Source organism: Tinamus guttatus, unplaced genomic scaffold (genome assembly GCF_059628265.1).
Source record: "Tinamus guttatus ecotype Peru unplaced genomic scaffold, ASM5962826v1 Tinamus_guttatus_pri_ptg000171l, whole genome shotgun sequence".
NCBI classification, from domain to species: domain Eukaryota; kingdom Metazoa; phylum Chordata; class Aves; order Tinamiformes; family Tinamidae; genus Tinamus; species Tinamus guttatus.
The window spans coordinates 3,092,439-3,104,662 of record NW_028288705.1 but is presented as its reverse complement, the minus strand read 5'-3'; the positions used below and the strand labels follow the sequence as shown (position 1 = coordinate 3,104,662).

At 36.9% G+C, this 12,224-nt stretch overlaps 1 protein-coding gene across 1 annotated transcript in view; it reads left to right on the top strand.

Moving 5' to 3' along the window:
* The window catches only part of ZFC3H1 (zinc finger C3H1-type containing), a 37,312-nt gene extending 26,227 nt beyond the window's left edge, over positions 1 to 11,085 (top strand). The window contains exons 24-35 of the mRNA XM_010222277.2: positions 174 to 411; positions 1,315 to 1,420; positions 1,501 to 1,699; positions 2,169 to 2,263; positions 3,142 to 3,252; positions 5,531 to 5,635; positions 5,730 to 5,895; positions 6,625 to 6,725; positions 7,619 to 7,720; positions 8,297 to 8,336; positions 10,022 to 10,084; positions 10,211 to 11,085. Coding sequence (XP_010220579.2) covers positions 174 to 411; positions 1,315 to 1,420; positions 1,501 to 1,699; positions 2,169 to 2,263; positions 3,142 to 3,252; positions 5,531 to 5,635; positions 5,730 to 5,895; positions 6,625 to 6,725; positions 7,619 to 7,720; positions 8,297 to 8,336; positions 10,022 to 10,084; positions 10,211 to 10,348 — 1,464 coding nt within the window. The 3' untranslated portion in view covers positions 10,349 to 11,085. The remainder of the gene's footprint in view (positions 1 to 173; positions 412 to 1,314; positions 1,421 to 1,500; positions 1,700 to 2,168; positions 2,264 to 3,141; positions 3,253 to 5,530; positions 5,636 to 5,729; positions 5,896 to 6,624; positions 6,726 to 7,618; positions 7,721 to 8,296; positions 8,337 to 10,021; positions 10,085 to 10,210) is intronic.
* The last annotated feature ends 1,139 nt before the right edge of the window (positions 11,086 to 12,224 follow it).

The window sequence follows — 12,224 nt, the reverse complement described above, 5'->3', positions numbered from 1 at the left end:
GTAGCTAATAGTTAGAGCACTACTTCCAAAAATCTTCTAGGGAATTGCTTATTCCCCGTCCTTGCATATTAAATACCTAGAATATTTCAACTTCTTGTTCCTTTTTCTCATTCTTAGATCTTACAGAGTTCATGGTTAAAATGTAATCCTGTGATTCCTATTAACTTGTACAGAATGCTTTAAAATCAGCAAATGAGAAGCCAGTGTCGGAGCGCCTTACTGGGAGCGACCGCTGCCTGGCTTGGCTGGTTTATGTGCACCTCATGGAGTTCCACGTTCTCCCTGCCAAGCTCTACGATCCAGCAAATGCCAGTCCTTCAAGGATAATGAGCAAAGAGCCATTTGTAATACCCTGGCAAACGATTCAAGATGTGAAAACAGATCCTGATACGCTGCTGGCTGTGTTTGAAGGTAAGTGTAGGGAAGCAAACTAGTCAGTACATTGCTCATTTGTTACAAATCAAGAAATACTCTCCACCTTTTGCAATTTAAAGGCAGTGTGGCATTGCTGCTGAATACTGCAGGCCATCATGCTCCATCCTGTAAATACTTCATTGTGATTTGAACATGAAAGTGAGGAAAGCCCCCAAGCTTCCACTGCTATTCCCTTTCTTCTCCCTATGCCTGTGCATTTTCAGGTATGTCCGTTGGAAAGCTATTTCTTTGAAAGATTAGTGTGTGCTTGTTGAGAAGAGGCAGGCCAAAGCTTGTGCTTGTCTTCAAAGTGAAATACTGGGAGAAAAACTGTTGACTTGCGCCGGGACCTGATAGTTTTTCATATTGGCATCTGAACACCAGCACCTGCTGTGTGTTAGTGAGCAGCAGTTTGGGATTGCTGCTGAGAAAGCAGCTTTGCTGCAGATGATAGTGCAGGGCACAAAGACCTGAGGGTAGGTGCAGGGTTCAGTACTGGGTAACTTTGTTTTGTTCCCCAGCATAACAGAATAGCCTATATTAGCAGTTTTACTGAGACAACAGCTTTCGACACCCATGCTGGAAATACTGGCGTATACTTTTAAATAAAATGTTCTGTTCTACATCTGTAATGTAGCTGTAACACTATGTTGATAGGATGGATTTAAACACATGGTGGATTATACTTCTGGAAGACTTCTTTTTTTTTGGTCTCAGGGTGGCGATTCGTAAAGACCTTTTCCAAAGGTTGTCATCTCCCCTTCTTCATAGCTTAGAAGAGCAGTATTCATGAAAATAATTTACATGTTTATGTATTGCAGATTTTTGATGTGACAGCTTCAAATAGGTTGGAAAGTACTTGAAATTTAAGGGCTTGATTTTTCTTCCTCTCTTTTTAAGATGCAATTAAAACATGTGCTGATGAAAGCCTTGACGCTGACAAAAGAATAGCTGTCTGCTTTCCTCTCTACAGAAATAAAATAGCTTTGCTGAAGCTTCTTGAAAGGTAAGTTGTTCTTAAACATTTTTTTCACTTAAGAGTATTGAACTCTGTTTTCTTTAATCTTACCTTTATTTTTATTTGAGGTGGGAGTCTGCTATAGAACTCTGTAGATCATTGTTGGAGCTCTGCCCTAACAACTGTCAGCTCTTGGAGAGTTTGGCCTCCTTGTATTTGCACATAGAGCAGAGTGACAGGGCCTATGAAGTGTGGATTGCAGCATTTGAGAGGAATCCTCAGAATGCAGAAATTTTTTATCAAATGTGTAAATTCCTCATCTCTCAGGTAATACTTTATCACAGAACCCTTTTGCGTTAGTCTTGTGGCTTTATGTAGCTTGTGTTTTCAAAACAGTTATCAAATATATTAATGTGTATAATACTTTTATAATGCCTGTCACTCCTTTTTATAGATGTGAAAAGTAGAATTAACAAATTTTATGACCCCTTAATAGGTAATTAGAGGTATTTTAACTAACATGAATTTAGACCCAAGATCATTGGTTCTAATCCAGTGTTAACAGTAGCCTTATGCAAGAATAATAAAAAATCCTAACAGTGAGACTGTAGTATGTTTTCAGCTGTTTTCTGCCAGCGAGCAAGTAGGATTTCATTCTTGAGAGAGTGAGGGCAAGGGAGCACTGCAGAGATAGGGACAGGAGTTGTTATTTATGGTGCTTAAATTCTTCTTGTCATTTTTAGGCTGATATCTTATGTGATGTCTGTTTTACATTTTCTTTAATTTAAAAAAACAGGGAAGGTCAGACAGTATTCTTCCATTGTTGCAAGATTTTGTGGCAGCTTTCTTTGAGAATGCATGTCAAGAACACAGTCCCATGGATCTCTTAAGGTATGTTTAGGTGTGTTTTTTATTTGGGGAGACTTTTAGAGCTCTTGAGACTGTTTTTTAACTTGGCAAGTTTCCTAAAGCTTGAACAAATTATGATTTGGTGGTGTTGCACAAATATCTAAAACATAAGAACTTGGAGATAAAATAATCAGCAAGTTTAATGCCTGGATTTGGGGGATGGAAATTTGTTGATTATCTGCACCACAGTGCTGTTTTTCCCCCCAAGCTGGGGGCCAAAAACAGCATGCCTGAAATTCTTTATCTAAGCACTTGAAGAAGACCTAAGTTTGTAAATACATGCACACTCTCAATTAGGACTGTTATGCTGAAGAGGCACAGGTTGGTCTTCAGTCTGTTGAATTTGACCCTGGCTCTTAAACCCTTGATTGAGGGAAACTCCTTGAAGTTCTAAAATGTTCCCTATAGTCAAAGAAAGATAAATGCCTCTTCCGAGGCTTCCAAGAAAGACCATCTTTACTTAAACTTATGCCAAGTTAGGTGTTAATTTTTATTCCTCTTAAGTTCAGTGTCAGTACTAAAGTTAATCTAGATGCAGTTCACTTTTTTTTTTTGGTAGATAAGTGTATCTTAGGAGTTGATGTGTTTTATGCGGAAAAATGACGTGTCAGATTTAAAGAAATACTTAACCTTATGCATAAGGAAAAAATGAGTAAATGCTTTAAAATATATATTTGGAGAGAGTTAAGTTATAATCCAAGAAAAATATAGTGAGTCTTTTTTTTTTTTTTTTTTTTTTTTTTTTTTTTTTACTATTTTAGTACATTTTATGAATTATATTTCAGAAATAAGTCTTACATCTGCTTTTTTTCATTGTTCCTTACATGTAGTGAATAATCACATGTTACTTTCTCTTGTAGGTATCTCCTGAATTTTCCAATGCCAATAGAATTTACATCACCCCTCTATAAAGAACATCTCACGGATGACATTGTAAATCAGCAAATCCCGTATCTGTGGCAGATCTACTGGTGAGACTTTCTAAAGTATTTGTGGAGTAACTATTGGGTCTGAGTAAATTTAGTTTAAGTGTGAAACTACATGATCATTATTTGCTGAAGTATGTCACTTCAGGTGCTTTAAGTGGTTTGCCAATCCTTAGAGAAGCTACCTGGCTGGTGCAGAACAGAGACAGTTCTGTGGAACTAAATTGCACATCACCACAAATTCTACACTTGAGAAATCTTTCAGAAATTATTCCATGTTTTGGCCAGTGACAGGTGTGTTCGTTTCATAAAATCATCAGTTGAGGTTTCTGGTTTAAGTCACTTGCAGTACCTTCCTTGTATTTATTCCTGCTGTCAGTTGTCGTCTTTTATTCTTCCATAGTTCCTACTTCCACCCTATTAACTTTCTGCTTAGTTTTGGTCTTCCCATCTCTCTTGACCCACTGTTTGAGCTGTTAATGGATTTTGTAACCACAGGCTATAAAAGTCGGAACTCTTCACAAATGATCCTGCCTATTACAGGAGTATGGCCAAGTGACCTCATCTCAAGAAGTGATGTGTAAAGGTGAATGATTGTTGTCGTGTAAAGATAACTTTTTCTCTTCCTCTTTGTTTCTCCCACCATTTCTTTTGATAGCAAGAATATCTGGGACTGCCTGGCAGATCGTATTAGTTACCCTGATGGCAGTTAAAGAAAACTTACTAGTTTCTGAAGTGGTTGCTGAGATGCTGATTTATGCTACTGCTTAAGAAGTGGGCGTTTGCCATTTTCAGAAGTAGCTATTTGGCTTTCCAGACAAACGAAGGGACAAAGATAGGAATATTTTTTCAGATACTGATTTGAGGACTCCTTAGAACTCTCTCAACTCTGTTACTGATGGTTTTTAACTGTTGGACAGCTGAAGGGGAGTGTTTTCAAAGAACATCTTTGTATAAGGTTCAATTAAATTATCTTAATACTTTCTTCTGGTATTGTCCATGAATTCCAATTTAAATGAATTGAGCCTAGTTGTCTTTTCTTTGCAAGTACACTTTTTTAAAGGTTAATACTTGCATATTAGAAATGTTGTTAGAAGGACACTTGGGGTTATTATTATCTTGTTATTAAAGAACTTAAGCTCAGATGCATCTGTTTTTAGGCACCTCATTGTAAGAAATAAATTGGTACTCCTGAAATAAATCCCTAAATTACTTAAGAAGCTGATGGAGAGCTGAGTGCTTCCTTGCTTGAGTTTTGTCACAATAAAATGCTTATGGATTTGAGCTTGTGCCATCTGTCTTTTCAAGAGTAGAGGCCAAATGGCAAAGTTGTCTTTTATCACTCTGAAAATAGTCTGAGTAAATTATCAGAGCCTGAAAAGATTAAGGAACCGTATTTTACATTCCTTTTAAGCAAGATTAGCACCCTGGTGATTTAGTTTATTGTCTTGCTTTCCCCTAGAGCTATGGTCAGGAATTCTGATAGTCTGTGTGGCCCTGGGCAGAATGCCTCTGCTTTCTACAGGCTGTAGCAAGGTAGCCCCATCAGCCCTTTCCTATTCTGTAATCTCGTCGTCTTCCTCAGGATGTTTTTTCACTTGCAACTTAATGACAGTCTTGCCCTTTGTTCATTATACCTTGAAATAAAGATTGTTGACTGAATCTTGGACAAAAAATTCCTTCTGCTTCCATTTTTGAAAAGGTCCTCTATGTTGGTCTGAGATGTGGAACAAGTGTTTAGGCTGTGTGTGTGGCTTTTTTTTTTTTTCTTTCTTCTGTCAGCATATTTTTACCCCTATTCCCCAGGAGTATTTGTTTCAGAACACTGATTTCTTTTTTCTTTTTTTTTTCTTTTTTTTTTTTTTTTCCCCTTCCTTCCACTTTGCAATACCATTTCTCAAGTGTGGTTTCTTTTTAATGTAACTTTGGAATTGACTGTTTTGGATTTTCCAGAGGGAAGCTCAATATCTGTCTCTGTTCTGGAGCAGTCAGAACCTCCATGTTGTAAGGATTAGTAAAAAGGTACTTTGTCAGTGTAGACGGTAATAGGTAGGTTTTTGTTTCTATTAAACAAAGTTTAAAAAAATATATATCTAAACGGTGTCGTTTCTGTACTGTGTATTACATGCAGTAATACTTACCATTTTAATACTTTACCATTTTAATAAGTTGACTGACAAAAAAAAAAGTCTGTAATGATGCTAAACTGAAAAGGGTGTTTTTTTCTTGCATCTTGAAATATCAAGTTCTTAATTGTTTCCTACTCTTTTTACTTTTTAACAAGCTTTGTGTTACAGCTCTTTTTTTTAACCTTTATGAACAGTTTGTGCCAGTCACTTCATGCTACTGTTGGTGAAGCACTGGATGCTTTTGAAGCAGCTCTGGGAGCAGTGATGCAGCAGGAAACAGTTCAGAACATTTGGCTGGAGTAAGTTCACAAGGAAGGAAAATAGCTTAATCTTGCAATGAAGTGAAGATCACCAGAAACATCTTTTTTATTTTTATTTTTTTTTCCTTTCTAGTTACCTTGTTTTTATCAATAGCAAAGTTGTTGGATCCAACAACAAAGTTCAAGAGTTCAAGCTTTTTACTGACCTAGTGAACAGATGTTTGGTTACAGTCCCCACACGATACCCAATTCCTTTTAGTACTGCTGATTATTGGACTAATTATGAGTTTCATAATAAGGTAGGAATGTTTCTTTGGATATTTTTAATTAAACTAAAGGACTGATGACCTTCAGAGAGATTGATATAGCATACTTATTGCAATAAAGCACCACTAACTTATGCACACTGACAGCTAGGAATTACTAGAAAAAGAAACAAAGACCTGAGGAGAGTAGTGTTCTGAGTCAGTAGCTAAGGACTAGCTAGCATCAATATTTTGGACAAAGGGTGTTCTAAGGCAAAATGAAAGTTAAAAAGAAAACTTGTTTTGACTCTGTGTAGACAGAATTGTTAATGACAAACTATTCTTTCTTAGATGGAGAAAAACTGCATAAGGGAAGGAAGAGAGGATGGAGTTTAGAGTTGTAACAAGGGGAGACACAATTTGTTAGTTTTGATATTAGAAATTATAGTGGTTGAGAAATAAAGTAGGGCAAGAGGAAGGAGCCTGAATTGAGCACTTCTGAAGTTTATTTTGTTTGTATAAATCCTAGGTTCCATATTATTTGCATCCAGTATTTTTTTTCACCTGTTAAACCTGGAGGGACTGTAATCTGTATTAGGGAGTTGGCATTTATTACTTGCATGAATTGATTTTTGCTATCCTTGAGGGGTGAGGTTTGTACTTGAAATTATTTCTGTTGTGGTAACTGAATTTAGTCATAATGCTTATGGCTTCTAATTCTATGGCTTTCTCACAATTAGACAGTTATAAAACATACTAATGTTTAAAATTCCAATTTTACAGGTAATTCTTTTTTACTTGAGCTGCATTCCAAAGTCTCAGCATTCCAAAACCTTGGAACGGTTTTGTTCTATCATGCCTACTAATCCTGGACTCGCATTGAGGTATGTGAAAATACTTGTAATTAAGACAAACTTCTGGCTGTTAGATGTTATTATTAGCAATGGGTGTTTTTTATGCAAGGTTTGCATGGTGTTTTGTACTACAAAAAAATCTGTTAGTACAAGTTACTTGAGGCGTATTGTGCTTTTTGACATCTCAGTCTCTTTACCTTTGACAGAATTCTGTTTCAGATGCAGAAAGACTATAATTATGTAAAGGAATTATTAATAACCTTCACTATAGTATACTATATATGAGTGCAAATCGTCAAAATTTCAGTTGTGTAAAGAACCAAATTTGCTAAAATCTTGTTATTTGTTCATGAGTTATTTAAAACAGTTCCAAAATATATATCAAACAAAATGGATATGCTGGTGTGTAATAGTGCTACCTTGAGCTTTAACTTGACTTCAGTTTGGCAAAGAGGCACTGTCCTTAATTTTGAAAAATCTTATGAATGGAAAACAAAAAACGTTAATGTAAACTCTTATCCAAGTTGTGGTTCCGTGTAGGAGGAACACAGGGCTTCCTTAAACAATGTGGACATATCAAATGAGTGAAGAGTTCTGACTGTGCAGTATATGCCAACCTCAAAACTGATTAGCCTTCCTGCAGATATGTAGTTACCTTACACATGCTAAAGATGGGTTCTGCAGTGTGCCAAACTCATGGTTTCTTTGATTTCTCTATAGATATTCTTCCAAACTATTCCTTTTTTGTTTCCTGAACATGATCAATCAATACTATGTGCTGTTGTTTTGGCTCTTTTCCTCACTTGCAGCTTTTGGTTGGATTTAGGTATAATGTACTTTGTGTAATATGTTTGTGTCTTTAGATTGCTTTTTTGTTCCCAGTGATTAGAGTGATATTTTTTTCTCACAAATGCTTTTTACAGGCTGCTTCTGCGATACTGGGAGGAGAGCAATGTTCAAATTCTGAAACTGCAAGCCAAGATGTTTACATATAATATCCCAACATGCCTGGCCATCTGGAAAATGTAATGCAACAGTCATACATCTGTTTTCATAGATATTGCTTTTGTTTGTAAGGTTTACATCACAAAGGTAAATCTGAAATGTCCTTCAAATTGGGCTTGTACTAGAAGTCTCATCTTATTATTTAAACAGTAACTGTTCATTACAACAAAAAGAGGTACTGTTGCTTCTTTAAGTGAGAATTTGAATTCCCCTCTTGGGGAAGCATGTAATTGGATACTATGCAGATAAAATACGAATAATGTGTTTACAAGGTGTCTTTATAATTCAATTATTGACTTCTGTCTCCTCTCTACCCTCCCCTTTATATATCACAATAGCAGTAATCTCCATTATCCAGTGATGCTGAACTGCTCTTTTTCTTCAGTGTTTGTTCATAATGGGGAACCACTGAAATGTCTTGCTCATGTAAGGTTGTTTTAAAAAATGGTTATTTTTTTCTTTTCGCTATAGATCATTGGAGGTTAGTCAGTTTCTGCTCAAGGAATTTGTAATTCCATTCCACAGTTAGTGTTCTGCCACTAATGGCATTTAAAATCATTCAAGAATAAATATTTCTATATATTTCTTTTTCTCAGAGCCATTGCTGCCGAATGCTTTCTAATGGGACAAAGAGAAGTAAGTCAACACAGCTTGCTAAAATGAGTAATCATTAAACTCTCTAAAGATTTTTCATGCCTTGACTTTATCCAGAGCACTGGTCATGAGCACTCAAACCCAAGAGTTCTGGGTAGCTGAAATATTGTGTAGACCCTGAAATGATTGAAGTGTAAAATGCCTTTGTCAGTCGAGTTAGAATGGGGTATATTATTAGTACCTGCACTTGCTGTTCATGTGTGTCTTCCCTTTACTGGAGATTCATGGTGTTCTCCCACTTCTATTTTTCTCCTGAAGGAGATGGCTAGAACTAAAGTGCAGTAGAGTGAAGGGGCAACGTTGTGCTGGAAGCTACTAACGACTGCATTTGAAAGGATGGGTCTGACAAGCAAATATATGTAGGGAGGATCTCATCTTTTAGAGAGTTTTTCTTGCAAACCCTCGATTTTTTTCCCTCAAAGCCCACAGGCTTGCTTTCTAGTATTTCAGGGGGAAAATATTCACCTTATATGAATCACGTTTCAGTTCAAGTGGACTGGATCTTCTTGCTGTTGCTGTTCCCATGAGAGCACTGTTTTGCCTGCGGATACAGATGCTCTGTACTGGGGGATTGTGAGGCCCTGTGCTTGTGACTCACCACTTGTTTGTGGTGTTTAAGCTACTTCTCTGCCATTGTGTAATACAGTATGTTGATACATGTCATTCTTGTAGTAGTTGCCTCTTGGCACCCTCCTTCTGCAAGCCTTACTTTTGAAACAGTACTGAAGCTCTAGTGGATTCACGATGGGTTGCATAGCTGTTAGATTCACAAGTGAAACCTTTCTTTTTTCCTTGTATGTTTTTTCCTTTTTGAAAAAAAGGCACCTCCAACTAGCTTATTATTCAGTTTATAAAATCAAATAGCTCAAAGTCAAGAGATACCAAAGATATGATTGCTTATTCGGCCTTAATTCTGTCTCTGTAGTGTTTGCTGTAATTAGTCACAGATTCCTGTTTCAGTCATTGTATTAGATGGACACCACTTAAGCCATTGAGCCTAATGAGGCTGTTGACTTACAAGATCCCTGCTTTATTTGTTTTCAAAATTGGAAGATTTTTTTGTTGAAAGTGAAGATAAAAGGTTTGCATAGAAAATTAGCCTGTTAGATTTAAGGTCAAATGTTAGATATAGCTCCATTACACCTATGCATTAAAGTCCTTGGTCCTACGTTCCTAGCTCTAAATTTGTTTTTAATTTTAGAAAATAGTCTTGTTTTAGGGTGTTGCAGTTAAATAGTGATTGTTAAAACACGGATAGATACTGTAGGGGAAAAAGCCTATGGAAACACTTATTGTCATTACAGAGTTGGGATGGTATGCAGGAAGCAAGACCTTGGGACTACATATTGAGTGCAGAAAGAAAAATACTGAGTTAGCTGCTTCATTCCATGAACGTGCTCTGTTCTGTGCAATGAATATGAATGAAGGAAGAGTCTTGTGAAGAAAAGTAGGATGTCCTCCTGGAATCAGCCATGTGCATGCAGGGATCAGAATTAAGGCCAGCCATAAACTAGCTGTTGTTTTTAGTAGCAACCTAATGCTCAACTTTGCAACCTGTGTTTTTAACTGTATAAAAAATCTTGCAACCATTTTTCTCTGTGCTTCAAATCACTCATGTTTTGCATATACAAAGTTGTGCTGACTTAATATTTGTTTTTATTTTACAGGTCCACCATTTATATCAGAGAGCCCTGCAGAAGTTACCTCTGTGTGCAACACTGTGGAAAGATGTAATGTTTTCTCCTTTTGTTTTCAGTTTGAGGTTTCATACAAATTTTCTGCATATCCCATATCCATAGATGTGGTGATGCTCAAGCTTTGGCTAAATCTTATATCTGCTTCCCCATCTTTTGCAGCAACTCTTGTTTGAAGCATCAGGAGGAGGTAAAACTGATAACCTGAGAAAACTAGTTTCCAAGTGCCAAGAGGTTGGAGTCAGCCTAGATGAGCTTTTAAATTTAAACACATACAGAACAGAAAGCAAGAATCACTGAACACTGAGTGTGGTCAGCCCCAAGTCCTATTAAATGCCAAAATCAATTGAATGATTCTTCAGGCTGATCCATGCCTAAGATCTGTGTAAGGCAGATGAGTATTGCTGAGCATATCAAGTCTCCAGCCTGCTTTCTTTGAACCTGGAAACAAGTAACACGAGCCTCCTGTCTGGATAAATGAACTCCCTGTCTGGCCTTGCTTCTGGGCCCTGCCAGATTCTCATAACATCATGTACGTAAGTATAGTTAATCAAAATGACAGACTTTTTTTTTTATGTTTTCCTTTTATTTTCTGTTTTCTTTGTTTTGCTGTTCCTGATTCACTTGACACTCTCGCTGATGCCTGAGAGATCTGTGTTTGGGATTAATTTACTGGGCTGTGTTTACAGTTTAAAAAAAAAAAACAAAAACAAAAACAAAAATGAGTAGTCCACTTTGGGTTTTACCTTTTTTTTAAACCTTTTTGAGACTTTTTCATTACAGGATTTAAAACAAAAGCAGCCGCTCTTTAAGGAAAGTGTAACTGCCGTGGCCACAAGTATGCTTCTTGCACTTGAAGGCTCTAAGAGGGCTGCTTACTGCCCTTTTCTGCATTGGACTCACGGCAGAGACTATTAAACTTGAAGATTAAAGAAACTATTGCAAATGCCAGTGCATCAGAACCTAAGAGTGGTCAATTATGTGCAATTTTTTGTAAAGAAATTTTAATTTATAATAAAGTTTAACAGTTTAAAGAACAGTTGATGTTGATGTGTTTTGTATCGATACTACTTTGTAGTATTATAGTTGTTTATACAAAGATATTTTCAATATAAGCTGATGTTTCAAACAAAAAACTTCTGTCTGATCAAAAAGTAAGAGAATGGGATTGAGCTTCCCACTGGTAACTGTAGAATACATCTCAAAATGTTTTCTTCCTCTTGCCTTAAGTATCTGGATGTCTGCCCTGTAGCAACAATTCCCATTAATAGCACTATTTCAGTAATGGGAAGTACGTGGTATTGTAGGTTGCAGAGGTTCTGTCAGCCTCTTGAGCCACTCATAGGCTGTCCGCATGGGCTTGACTCTGTCATACTCTGTGCCAAGCCATTACAAGAGAACTGCAATACTTTCCATGACAATAACTTCACTCAGATGCCATGAAGACCGTGAAAAAAGGGGTTTTTGAGTTTGAGGCATAGTCGATGACATAACTGCCAAAGATTTTCAAAAATGTAACTTTTCTGAAGCTGAACTTCTGTTAAAAGGGAGAAAAGTGGGAAATACTGATTTCAGTGTAGGGTAATAGGGCCTGAGTCTGTACCTAAGTCTTTATGGCAGCTTTCATGTTTGAGACAATTACTTTAAACTTCCAGTATTTACCAAGGTTAATGGCATTCCTGACTCTTCTGCAGACTTCCAGTACCAGAAAGGCTCAAATCCATTCATAGTTGTAGTAGGAACCAGTTTTCTTTGGACTTCAGTAGTACAGCTCAGGGTGAAGATGTGGGTTCTAACAATACAAGGTTTTCTTATTAAAAACACCCTCAAGTATGATAATGGTGGCTGCTATCAAATATTTTTTCAAAATTTATCTTTAAAATTTGATAAATATTTCATGTTTTTGAGCAACACGTAGGCACATGAGTTATTTTACTGTGTGATGCTATTTTACTCGTTCTGCTGTTACCAAAAATGCAAAGCCTTGATACGCTTAGGGGCTTATGGCATTAAAAATTCTGCTCTTAGGCTTGTCTCATGACTGGTATTTCTGGTCTTGCCTTTCTGCACAGTGACTTTGTGACAGAATGCCCAGTCTCTTTGGAGACCTTAAGCCTTAAATTTTCATCAAGAGTTAAGGGCAGGTGCTCTTGCCCTCATGGTTTCTTGCCTGCTT